This window comes from Gadus macrocephalus, chromosome 23, assembly GCF_031168955.1.
Source record: "Gadus macrocephalus chromosome 23, ASM3116895v1".
Classification (NCBI taxonomy): Eukaryota; Metazoa; Chordata; class Actinopteri; order Gadiformes; family Gadidae; genus Gadus; species Gadus macrocephalus.
The window spans coordinates 8371333-8385031 of NC_082404.1; the positions used below are offsets into that span (position 1 = coordinate 8371333).

The 13699-nt window shown below is 47.3% G+C and overlaps 2 protein-coding genes across 6 annotated transcripts in view; one reads left to right on the plus strand and one right to left on the minus strand.

The window, feature by feature from the left end:
- Positions 1 to 306: 306 nt before the first annotated feature.
- chpf2 (chondroitin polymerizing factor 2) lies at positions 307 to 6529 on the plus strand. The gene is made up of 4 exons (XM_060044722.1): positions 307 to 1539; positions 2287 to 2851; positions 3205 to 3387; positions 4800 to 6529. Exons 1-4 carry the CDS (start codon positions 1265 to 1267, stop codon positions 6066 to 6068), a joined length of 2292 nt encoding a protein of 763 aa, XP_059900705.1. The 5' UTR covers positions 307 to 1264; the 3' UTR covers positions 6069 to 6529.
- Positions 6530 to 7608: 1079 nt separating this feature from the next.
- Positions 7609 to 13699, minus strand: part of smarcd3b (SWI/SNF related, matrix associated, actin dependent regulator of chromatin, subfamily d, member 3b) — a 32373-nt gene continuing 26282 nt past the window's right edge. For all 5 annotated transcript variants that reach the window (XM_060044726.1, XM_060044728.1, XM_060044725.1 and 2 more), the window contains 5 exons: positions 13400 to 13497; positions 12077 to 12212; positions 11649 to 11771; positions 11198 to 11299; positions 7609 to 10162 (listed from right to left, as the gene is read on the minus strand). In XM_060044726.1, the coding sequence (XP_059900709.1) occupies positions 10109 to 10162; positions 11198 to 11299; positions 11649 to 11771; positions 12077 to 12212; positions 13400 to 13497 (513 nt within the window). In that variant the 3' untranslated portion in view covers positions 7609 to 10108. The remainder of the gene's footprint in view (positions 10163 to 11197; positions 11300 to 11648; positions 11772 to 12076; positions 12213 to 13399; positions 13498 to 13699) is intronic.

A 13699-nucleotide genomic window follows, 5' to 3' on the forward strand; every position in this document is an offset into this window, starting at 1 on the left:
GAAATGTATGAATGAATGTAATGTAACATAGATGGATAGTGGTGAATAAAGAATATCATATATTGCGGAACCATGTTCGATTGGAATATATTAATACATTTCAGATGAAAGCATAATATAATTTGGAGGTTTAGATTGATACACTTTATTGATGCTGAATTGGGTTCAGAAATAACTTGTGAAAAATCTGCTACGTTGCCATTTTTGTACACTGTTTAACCGCCTCTTATTGGGCACCCACTTCATTCGTCGGTCGATTAATAGAGGTTTATTTATAATGCTAGACAGAGCCCCCCGGTGTGAGGTCTGGTGACGTGTCTGACGGTGGATTTCCAGTAGACTCAAACACACATATAAACACACACACACACACACACACACACACACACGCACACACGCACACGCACACACGCACGCACACGCACAGACAACCTAGCGGGGAAAGGAAAGGCAACACGTCTCCTTTATTAAAACGTTGCGGAGGTGATGTCGGTTTTAAGGACGTTACGAAGCGGATAAAATGGAGGACCTGAAACACAACTCACAGAGACTCATTTGATTTTGCGTGCTGCTGAGGTTCCCTAAAGACACCGGAGAAGACGGATAACGATGTGAGGTCGCCAGCACAACTCCCTCAGCAGTACTTCACCTTGTGGATTATACGTGTTTTTACAAGGTCCTTTACGAAGATACACATCGTTCCGAGACGAGCCATGGCAGTGTGTACACACAGATGTAAACTTTTAGCCCAGGCTAGCTGACTGTTAAAGTATATCTGAATACAGTAGCAGTGTATAGCTAACAAGCTATCCTAGTAGCGTAGGTGGCGCTTCGTAGCACAATGAGAATAAAAAACATTTTACGAGTTGTTAGCCAACACTGCATTACACGAATTCCCGTTTCTATTCCGTTGTAACGTTGTAGTTACGACGTAGACACGTATCAAATCGGGACAGCGCATCATTCAATGTGTCACATAGACCATTGTGAAGCAATTTTAAAGTGAAATGCGTTGTAATAATGATCAAACGTTGTATTGACGTGACAGTATCAACCACTGCTTCTGTTCCGTCTCACTAATCATACTGACAAACCATTAACGACGATATAACAACCATATTTGTGTTTTATAGTATAGGTTAATGATGTTAGGAATGTCTCCGTGTACGAAGCGTGAATAGAGGTAGTAGTTACTGCAGGGTGTGTGTGAGGGGATCTCTGATCACACCTAGCCAGTGGAAAAGCTCCTCATTAGCCCGTCGGTATGAGACTATCGTCCCTCCTGGCCGTGTTCCGGCCCGCTCTACCCCTCATCCTCGGGCTGTCATTGGGGTGTAGCCTGAGTCTGCTCATGGTCTCCTGGACCCAGGGAGACGCGGATGACTCCTGTGGGGAAGAGCTTGGTAACGTGGGACTTTTCGTCGGAGGACACAGAGGAGATCGGGCCGACTCTCGGGACGGCGCCGGGAATGAGGACTTCACGCCCCGGATAGTGCCCTACCATAAGGACCCCAACAAACCGCACAAGAAAGTCCTACGGTGAGCTCAAAATACTTACTGTAAACGCTTTAGCTGTTAGAGGTAGAATTCGTTCAAAAGCAAAGGATCGAGAATTCTGCTTCATACGGTAACTTATTACACAACTGAAGTATGGAGGAATTATTACTTTGTGTACTTTTGTGACACACTGTTTCTTGTGTTACCAGAATCATTGTGAATATTGTGTGGTCCCTATAAAATACAGTATCCTACATGACAATTAGTTGCAATCACAAATATTTGTTAATCATTTAGCACCATCATCACATATCCTGGCTAACCCCTTGCTAAATGTAGCATAAAGGAACCAATATAAAACGTTATTCATAACGTTTTATAAAAAAAAAGGTGTAAAAACGGTAGGGTTATTGGAAGTTTTTGGAACATTGCTGAGTTTCTGAATGCACAAGATGTCCTTCACCTCCTGCTGAGTCTGGGGGTGCCTTTAAGTAGCTTACTGGCCGGAGCAGACTGTTTAATGCAAGGATTTAAAGATCCTCCTTGTTAAATGGTTTTAAAACCGTGTACACAAATTATTCACGTCACTTTCCCTAATAGCCCAGCCACCCTGCTTTCTGACAACAGAGCAATATTAAGAAGGTTACCTTTTCTTTTATATTATCTCTGTCACTCTATCTTTATCCTTGTCTCTCTTTCCTCTCTCCCTCTCTCTTTTAACCTACACTCTCTGTCTGTCCCTCTCTCCCTCATTAACCTCTCCCTTCCCCTCTCTCGACCCCCCCCCAGGACCCGCTACATCCACTCAGAGCTGGGCATCAGGGAGCACCTCCTGGTGGGGGTGCTGACGTCGCGCGCCACCCTCAACACGCTGGCGGTGGCGGTGAACCGCACCGTGGCGCACCGCTTCCATCGCACCTTCTTCTTCACCGGCCTGCGGAGCGCCAAGCTGCCGCACGGCATGACCGTCGTCGCGCACGGCGACGACCGGCCCGTTTGGCTGATGTACGAGACGGTGCGCCACCTTCACCGTCACCACGGCAACGAGTACGACTGGTTCCTGCTGGCCCAGGACGACACCTACCTGCAGGCCGACCGCCTGGCCCAGCTGGTGGGCCACCTGAGCTCGGGGCGGGACCTCTACCTGGGCCGCGCCGAGGAGTTCATCGGCGGCGAGGAGAAGGCGCGCTACTGCCACGGCGGCTACGGGTACCTGCTGTCGCAAAGCCTGCTGGGCAAGCTGCAGCCGCACCTGGACACCTGCCGCAACGACATCCTGAGCGTCCGACCGGACGAGTGGCTGGGGAGGTGCATCATCGACTACCTGGGCCTCACCTGCCTGGAGGTGTACCAGGTAGAGCACAAACACGCATGCAAACCTTAACTCACACAAACACACATACATTTAAACCTACACACACACACAGGCCATTGCACATACACAAATATACACATACACACACACACAGACATCTGAAAACACACACACCTGAACACAAACACACACATGATCTATCTTGCTGTATAAAACAGAAAACGCCACAATAGTGAAAAAACAATCAGAGCTTTACTTGTCCTTACATGGTTAGTACAGCAGTGAAAACAGCAGATTAGCTCTGTTGCTACGCTTGTGGCTGGCTGGGCTGCAGAGCCGTCAAGGCTGACCTCCATCGCTCCCCTGTGTCCCCCCCCCCCCCCCCCCTCCAGGAGATGCGCTACCAGTACTTTGAGCTGGGTAAGAACGCCGACCCGGAGCGAGAGGACAGCCCCCAGTTCCGAAACGCCCTGGCGGTCCACCCGGTGTCAGAGCCCAGCCTCATGTACCGCCTCCACAAGCGCTTCAGCCAGATGGAGCTGGAGTGGACCTACCAGCAGATAGAGCAGCTTCAGGTGGGCAGCAGCACTGGCTCTATGGTCACACTGACTCTGGGAGTCAACGTTATGTAGCAGTCGCTTTTATCACTGTGAGTACAGAGACGGGTCATTACGGAGCAGGTAGGGGTTAGACAGTACAGAGACGGGTCATTCAGGGGCAGGTAGGGGTTAGACAGTACAGAGACGGGTCATTCAGGGGCAGGTAGGGGTTAGACAGTACAGAGACGGGTCATTAAGGAGCAGGTCAGGGTTAGACTACAGCGAGGTCATTATGGAGCAGGTAGGGTTGGGGTATCGGGCCCTGGCCTGGGAGTCAAGCCCCCCAGCCAGTGAACTTCCTCCCCTAATCAGATTAGGTTAAGTGTATTTGTCCTTTATTGCTGTTGAGATAAGATAAGACTTTATTGATCCCTCAGGCAGGTTGTGGTAATGTGTGTGTGTTATAAAGAGTGAAAGGGTGTTCAAATAAGATAAGCTGACTCTTTCTGGCTAGCCTAGCCTTAACTAGCCTAGCTTATAGCCTTGCTCTGACTAGCCTAGCCTAGGATAGCCAAGACCTCACTAACCTGGCCTATCCCTGACTAGCCTAGCGTAGCCTAGACCACACTAGCTTACCCTTCCCTTTACTATCCGAGTCTAACGCTTAGTGACCTAGCCTAGACCGTACTAACCCAGCCCCGGATACTAACCTAGCCTATTGTCTGTGTAGGGACCATAGACTGTGGGGTACACAGTCTAACAGACATGATGAAATTAAACAGCAATTCAAGGAACTATTATTATATATCTTATATATATCATTGTCATCATTGAATGAAAACAGCCTAAATGAAGGTACTCCAAATTACTGACATCTTCCGTTAATTGAGTTATACCTGTTTAAATACCTACGCAGTACGCACAGACAGACAGACAGACAGACAGACAGACAGACAGACAGACAGACAGACAGACAGACAGACAGACAGACAGACAGGCAGACAGTCAGTCAGTCAGGCAGTCAGCCAGACATTATGTCACATCATCTGAACTCCTCCGTCGTGGCTGGAGTGGATCCCAGCAGACATGCCTAGCGGGTCTAATGTTTAGACATGTCACCCAGAGCTGAGCCGGGAAGGAGTGTTCATTCTGCACGGGATGTGTGCCTTTCCACTACCTCATATCACGCCCTGAATTCCTCGCCCTCTGTTACCAGAACTCTACATAAATCTGCTGTTATAGTGTAATATAAAGGTCGAGTGGCTACAATTTTAGCTTTAGGTCAGAAAGATCAAGCATACATCTTAGACAAATACTTGGGATCAAATGAGTGACGAGCATTAAATTATTGTATTTTACTGTCGTGGAATCCTCCCACAAGGACAGGACAGTAGAGTTCCACTCGTTCCTTCCACATGTATTCATTTCTATTGACGGTTCACTAACAGATGCAGATCAACAACCTGAGCCACCTGACTCCGGAGGGGAAGGCGGGAACCACGTGGCCCATCGGCATCACCGCGCCCTTCAAGCCCAAGACGCGCTTCGAGGTCATCAACTGGGAGTACTTCACCGAGGACCACGTGTACTCGTGCCTGGAGAGCGCCCCCAAGTGCGAGCTGCGGGGCGCCGACCGGGCCGACGTCAGCGCCGTGCTGGAGATGGCGGTGGAGCGCCTCAACGCCCGCTACCAGCCCCAGCTGCGCTTCCGCAAGCGCCGCCTGCTCAACGGCTACCGGCGCTTCGACCCCACGCGGGGCATGGAGTACGTGCTGGACCTGGTGCTGGAGGCCTACACCCAGAAGGGCCACAGCCAGGTGCTGGGCCGCCGGGTCAACCTGCTGAGGCCCCTCAGCTCCATCGAGATCATCCCCATGCCCTACGTGACGGAGGCCACGCGCGTGCAGGTCATCCTGCCCGTCACGGCGCCGGAGCAGGACTACGTGGGCAACTTCCTGGACACGTACGTCACAAACACGCTGGACACGCGCGACAACGTGCTGCTCACCTTCCTGTTCATCTACGACCCGTTCGACGCGCAGCGCGTCAGCCAGACGGACGTGTTCGCCGGCCTCAAGGCCATGATCAGCGAGGTGGAGAAGCGCTACGGCGACGTGAAGATCCCGTGGATCAGCGTGAAGACGGAGGTGCCGTCGCAGGTCAAGCTCATGGACATCATCTCCAAGAAGCACCCCGTGGACACGCTGTTCTTCCTGGCGGGCCCCTGGACCGAGATCAACGGCGACTTCCTCAACCGCTGCCGCATGAACGCCATCAGCAGCTGGCAGGTGTTCTTCCCCGTCCACTTCCAGGAGTTCAGCCCTTCGGTGGCGTCGCGCGAGCAGCCGCAGTCCTCGTCGGCCTTCGCCTTCGACCCGCTGCGCGACGGACACTTCGACCGGCAGGTGTTCGACGAGGCGTGCTTCTACAACGCAGACTACATGACCGCCCGCACCAAGATGGCCGCCGACATCCTGGACAACGAGGAGCTGCTGGAGAGCATGGACGTGTACGACATCTTCGTGCGCTACTCGGGCCTGCACGTGTTCCGCGCCGTGGAGCCGGCGCTGGTGCAGAAGTACGTGCGGCGAGCGTGCAACCCGCGCTTCAGCGAGGACATCTACCACCGCTGCGTGCTCAGCAACCTGGAGGGGCTGGCGTCGCGCTCGCACCTCTCCATGGCGTTGTTCGAGCAGGAGCAGGCCAACAGCACCTAGACACGCCTCTCCCCCCCGCATGCTGGGGGGGGTTGGACGCCGTTGAACACTGCCGAGGAGAGAGAACATAACAATGAAACTGCTTTCCTACGGTCACTTTGGTGCCTTGCTCTCAGGAAACGTGGGCAATATGGTGGAGGGGTGGTACTCCCCCACCGTCGCTATCGCAATGTTGTCCAGATCTTCACGATGTCCCTTCCTGTCCAGGCCTGGGACGGCTAGCTGGCTGCTCATATGGCCGCCGGCTCCTTCAGGGAGACAGACTGGCTATTGAAGTATGTGCTGTTAATAATAAACAGCACATAATGTCACATAATGTTATTTTTTCTACGGTTGAGGACCATGGACAGAAACAAATTGAGCCATACTCCCTATTAAAGAACCAACTGTAAGCTCAGCAGGATGTCCGTGTTCTGGTTCAGTGTTTCTGCTCCTAAAGTATTAAAGACCATTTGACATTATGTCCGTGTTCACAAACGTCCCCTTCATTCCTTCTGTCTGTCACTTCCATCAGATCCTATCAGTCTACACGAGACATTCAGTACCTTTTACATGGAGGTTGATAAAACCGATCCTAATCTGGTTAAGGCCTTTGAATTATTAACTATCATGTAAACCCCTTCATTTTGTTAAGTCAATTGTTTAATTCCCAGAGCACAAGGCAGAAGACGGTGAGATAACTTGAATATCACTGGATGTCATCTGACACCGGAATCACCTAAAGGTCAGATCTACGACACTCGAGACCCCATTCCTACAGATATAAAAAGGTAATACGGTCAGCCACGCGCACAGAGTGACTGTTGAAGATGAACAGTCATCTCCAACAGGTGACTGTTCCTCTCCCTCTAGTTTCTGCATGTTTTCATGGCCGTGCCCTGTATCTTCGTACAGTTTGTTCCCAACCAACTACACCCCCCCGCCCGCTCTCTTATGAGGTCACTCCTCTGCTGCCCTGCTCCTGCCAGTTCTCCACCCTCCCCTGAGGCAGGGGAGGGAGGGAGGGAGGGAGGGGGGGAGGCGCTGCCCTCTACCTTCAAGGCGGTGGAAGGTGGAGCTCAGAGCTGAATGAGACCCTTTCACGAGCCCTCTCCCCCCGGAGAGAGGCAGAGGGGCTAGGAGCTACTATACACAGGGTGTATTTATAAGGGGTGTACTCTCACCATTAACATGGGAGCGCTAAGGTAGCATAGCATGAGTGTGTGAAAAATTATGTTGAAAGAAGAAAACTGATTTGTTTTAGCATGTTAAGCGTCACCTTGGGATGTTTAACATGTCTACATCCTCCAAATGTTTCATCGCAATATGTGGGGGTCTGGTCCGGTCTGGTGTCAGCGTTTACGGCATGGTTTCCATAGTGACCTGGACCTGACTCTACACACTTTCCGCCCTACGTAAAACCTCACTCGTACATAGGGGGCAGAGGTTGGTCTACGAGATCCTCATGCTTTCATTAGCTTTCCGAGCAAAGCCTAGTTGTGGACAATTTCAGGACAAGACTTTTTAGCTTTTTCAAAAAAAAAAGACGTTTCAGAATGTATGGCATTTACAAACTTTGGCATCACTTCTTTATTTACATCCAGGCGGTCACAGTCAACATTTCCCTTTTTTTTGTTGTAACATTATCTGCAAACCGTTTTCGTTTATTTAAAATCTCGACACAGTAATTATTTGTGTTGGTGTACCACGGGTGTGACAGTGTAAACAGGGATAGAGACCTAGAAAACACATGCAGGTGACAGACGTCTGCTAAACGCAACAGACCTTTGAACTTGAATCAACGCCTTATTAGAGGAGACTCTCACACGGGTGGTAGGATGCTGTCAGCCACCCCACATTATTTCTGAATGAGAAGCAAGTTGCAGTTTCCATATTCCTGCACAAGAGGGAGCCAGCGGACCAGTGACGCCGTTGTGACGACAGTGATGATAAACGGCCTTACAAAAAATATGTTTTGTTTTTTTTACCAGACACTAAGTACTGAGGTACATAAGATGCTTTAAACGACTTTCTGCTTCTCTAGTGAGTGCAGTTAACATAATTAGAGTACTGTTCTATTAACGAAAACACTTCTGAAAATCACACCTACAGTAAATTGCTGGTAGAGCATTATCATTTTTGGCAAACTTTCCAGAAGGCATTTTTTTTTTTACATGAGTGTGCTATGAATTGACTTCTCATCACGTAAACGGCTAAACCAGCGTAACATATGTACACGTACTGCTTCAAATGTATTCATTAATATACACAAAGCATGCATAGGTCATCGTGAGTTATCCCATCACTCTTGTTTATGCCGGGTGGAAAGTTCCCCCCCATGACGGAAATCTACAGCACAGTGCAAAGAGAGTCTGTTGGCTGAGAAACGGTGACAGTGAAACATGAATAAAATAAATGGAGAAAGGTGCAGATTAACTGCTAAACTAGTGAGTTTCCATGGAGACCAAAATAAAGTTAATGAGCAACCCAACAGGTAAATCGAACCTCCTCAACAGAAGCCCCTCTGGTGAAACTCTGCTATTGCATCAGTCACAATTATTGATTTGAGCCAATTCAAAACCGCTTGTAATAACCCGTGTTTCACCAGAGATGCTGCTGTTTCTTGCGTTTGATTTAAAGTGTTTTGGTTGCTTGTTCTTCCCCGTTACATTTGAAAAGTATTCAGTCTTTTCTCATGTTAGACTAGGCTCCACAGCACACAGTGGAACGCTAAAGTTCCTTTTCTACGTATTTAGAGCCGCCGTACTGCAATACGAGGCCAAGACCTCCAAACAATGACACAAACAAACAGGCATATACTGTACAGTTAGCTGTCTTAAGAAAAAAAAAATATTTACATTCACATCTCTTATTAAAAAAGTCTTCATCTTTCCCTTCCGTTTTTTTTCAACAGTCCGTGAGACTTTGTATTACAAACTATAAACTGCGTCCCAAAGCAGCAGAACTCAGCGCCTGCAGTATTTTTCAGAAAGTGTGCCTGCTACTACTCAGGTGTTTAGAAAAACACGATATTATTTCCGCATGCAGTAAAAGTCACACACACACACAAACACTCGGTACTCCAAGTAGTACTGTAAAATACTGCATGTACTAGCGGTTCTGGTCTTTAGCTCCTTCATTTTCCGTGTAAGACAGCGAATACTGCTTATATTTTGAACCTTTGGTGAAACATTTGAGACATCTTTAATTCTTTAAGTATAACATCATAAATAGGCAGTCAGTAACTTCATAAAAACCTAATTATCACTCTTAAATGTCCTGCTATCATAATGCCAAACCGTTTTTGTTTTTGTTTTTACAAGCTTCGTTCAACTTTCCGACAGCTATCCATTTTGTTTTACAGAAACATTTATGATCCAAATTTTCCAATAATTCATATAATTTGAATATCACAGCACGGTGGGTGCAATTGTGACGTGTATCAGCAGTGCTGCTGTCGAAAGGTCTGGATAGTGAAAATACTGTTTGGAGTTGACAATTGAATTAGCCAATAAGCACATCAGTCTAGATACTGAACATCCCCTAACTGCTTTTTAAAACCATTTAGATTACCACAAAAAAAAAAGGATTTCTCCATCTCCCAACTTCTTCTCATTCTGCTGGTGTAATTCATGTAGTTCACACTCCAAAAAGCTCACCTCTAACTAGAACAAACACTCACACACACGCACACACCCCATCCCCTTATCATTCAATATGTTTAAAAACTCATATACGCTGTCATTTCCCTGCGATGTGTTGCTATGACAACGCACCGAGGACGACTTTCCGTAGACACATCTCATCTATCGCCTCTGTGGAACGTGCTCCCGGGATCCGAATCAGAAGTTGATGTCCGATGATGTAAAGCGGAGGAGGATCGTCACGCGATGATGACATCACAATATGGAGAACCACCTTCCACACACGCACGCGCACACGCACCCGCACACGCACACGCGCACACACACACACACACACACACACACACACACACACACACACACACACACACACACACACACACACACACACACACACGGCCCCGGTAGTGAGGGCGGTTAGGTGTTGCGTACTGCCAGGGCCTGCTCCAGCTCCTGTCTTCTCTGCTGGATCTAGAAGAGGAAAATCCACAACACCATCCTTCAGCCCCAACACATCCTCTCTCTACTACTACAGTTTAACTATAACATCTCTCTACTACTACAGTTTAACTATAACATCTCTCTACTACTACAGTTTAACTATAACATCTCTCTACTACTACAGTTTAACTATAACATCTCTCTACTACTACAGTTTAACTATAACATCTCTACTGCTGTAAAGTTCAACTATAACATCTCTATACTACTGTACAGCTAAACTATAACATGTCTACTGCTGTACAGTTAAATAATAACATCTCAACTGCTGTACAGTTAAACTATAACATCTCTATACTTCTACAGTTAAACTATAACATGTCTACTGCTGTACAGTTAAACTATAAAATCTCTACTGCTGTACAGTTAAACTATAACATCTCTTTACTACTGTACAGTTAAACTATAACATGTGTACTGCTGTACAGTTAAACTATAACATGTTTACGGCTGAACAGTTCAACTATAACATCTATCTACTGCTAAAGTTAACCTATATAACATCTCTACTGCTGTAGAGTTAAACTATAACATCTCTCTGCTGCTACAGTTAAACTATAACATCTCCTTCTGCTGTAGAGTTAAACTATAACATTCTTTGCTTCTTATAGTTTAGTTTGTATGCATAGACTGTCAGCCTCACAAGTGCGTGGCTTTGGATCAAAGTGTCTGCTAATGACCGCATGTAGATGTTATATCACTCTCAACTTTTCCTCTTTAACCTGGGGAAGCTTGGCCAAAACAGTAGCCACTACACCTTCCCTAACCTCGTTCAAATGTGTTATGGCAGCACCCATAAACAACCTATCTAGGCTGATAAGAGGTCTACTCGCCCCCAATCATAGTAACTGTAAAGTCTGGTAACCATACTTGGGTAGCAGTCATAGAAAGTGGGTGGGGCTAACACATTAACCCAACCCATCTCATATATAATAACTCAACATCCGTTGCACTGGGAGCGCTGATTGGCAGGCTCCTCCCCTCTCCTCCGCCAGGACAGGTTACCTTGCAGTAGAAGTAGCGGCTGACGGCCTCTTGGGACCAGGGCTCGTGGTAGAACTCGGCCCTCCTCTCTTCCTCGGGGTTGCCCACCACGTCAGTCATCAGCTGCAGCCCACCACAACACACTCAGAGTTACGCTAGTGCCCCTAGTGTTGCATAGTGGTACTACAGCAGCAGGTTTAACAAGTGATTGGAAACTAAAATCATAAATTAATTAAAATAATACAATTGTTTATTTAATATTGTTAACAATAATGTTAATCTAATGGATTTTTCAAAAGTAGTGGACCCTGTGCTACATGTGTAGTGAGTATCGGTATATATTATACTGTAGATAGTATATACTGTGGTTTGAAGGTTGTGTGTATTTTAGTGTGCGTGCAGGTGTGCGTGTGAACGGGTGAACGTGTCTCCGTGAGTGCGTGCGTGCGTGCGTGCGTGCGTGTGTCTGTACCTTTAGGTCTCTGCTCTGGGACTGCAGCCAGTCCTGGATGTACCCCTTGGGGTCTCTGGAGAAGCTCAGCATGAAGTCTCTCTGGATCTTCAGCTGGTTGATGGACTCGATGGTCTCATGGATCTGAACACACAGCAGGACATCAAGGTCAGATCATCTAATGGAGCCCCAAGGACTGAATCAGCTCACACACACCCTCACAGACTCTAGCAAACACAATCCCTCTTATATCTGATCAGTCATGCCAGTGAGGCGGTAAACACCCTGAACTGAAGATGAACTTCCTTTTTAACCAAGCGTTTACACAGACAACCGCGCGGTGAACAGAATGGTTCAGCAAAAACAATGGCTGATAATGGGTAAAGGGCATGTCACTATCTTACTCAGTGTAAGACCACAATATGGTGGCACAGGGGCGTGTCTCTGACCTTGTTGTCCAGGGAGGCGATCTCCTGCTGATTGGCCGTGGAGAGCAGGAAGCTGCTCATCTGGCTCTTCAGGGGATCCTCCACCTCCACGTCGATGTCGTAGCACGCCGTCTTCTTCTGGTCGTTGGGATCCACGCTGGAGAGGGAGGGGGCGGGGCTTTAGAAACCTAACCAATCAACACAGCCTGAGCTGACCCACCCCTTTGAGGGCTGGACACACATTGTGGACGTGCTGAAGGAGAACTGCTTAACACTGCTCTCTTAAAAGCACTGTTCACACACTACTGCCTTGAATAATCAACATCCCACCAAAGAGTGTGAGTGGGATGACTTGATGCGTTGCCATGGGAATGCAAATAGTGATTCAATAGTAGCATATCCAGCACTATCTCAAGCATTTACTACTGGCACAGGTACAAGTAAGGAATAATCAACGAGAGGCAGGGCAATAAACAGTTTGATATGCCCGGCTCGTGGACGGCTTACTGCCCGAGACGAAGTCGAGGGCGGTAACCTTCCGCGAGGCGGGCATATCAAACTGTTTATTGCCCTGCCTTGAGGTGATTATTCTGTTTATTCTACTTCTCGCCGGCCAACATAATAAAACAATTCAAATACTTTAATAATTAGCATTTTTCTTATTCGTATTGCATGCTCATTAAATGTATACTCTTTAAGTTCATCTCCCTCGAAAAGTAGTTCCCTTTAGAACTACGGTGAATAACGTTAGCTCAGCTGTAGGTAACTCGTTTCTATAGCAACCACACAAGGCTGCAACTGATCACTAGTTTAATAACGTAGTTGTTACATTGTATCTCGCTTGCAAAACGATGTATCGACTGACCCTCTGATAGATTTCAGACACATTTTAGAAACTTTTTTTAAACAAGGTTTATTTTTACAATGGACCTCATGTTTGAAATGTATGTGATAGAAAACGATACAAGCGGCGTATTGATCTACTGTGCTCAGTCAGCAGCAAGTAGAACCGACAAGTCAGCGGGCAATATGCCGGATTAATGCACCCCTCCCAGCCAATCAGAATCTAGCATTCTTAAATGAAGTAGAATAACAGTCAACGATGTATGGTTTCAATAATGTAGCCTAGAGTGTAAATAATATTTATCTTAACCGTCTTTCAACCGTTTTTTGCACTGATACTCATATTGTCTGAAATCATATATTTTCAATATTTATAAAAAAATTGGATCTTACTCGTATGTATATTTTTCTTTTTGTCATATCTATCACAGGCCTGTACTTTTTGCTGCACCACCTGAATGTCCCGTCCAGGTGTAACACAGGGTGCGTTGCCATGGTTACCTGATGACGTGGTTGATGACGATGGGGTCCGGGGGCAGCAGCAGGTTGGTGAGCCGCTGGGGGATCTCTGAGAACTTGAGACGCGGACAGTCGAAGATCTGGAGCAGGAGGAGGACGTCTGTTAGACCCCGACCTGCTCCTTAACGACCTGTCTCTGCACTGTCTAACCCCACCCTGCTCCTTAATGACCTGTCTCTGCACTGTCTAACCCCTACCTGCTCCTTAAGGACCTGTCTCTGTACTGTACTGTTGATATGTTTATTGTAGTTAAATAACATGCAAGGCGGAGACACACCCAAC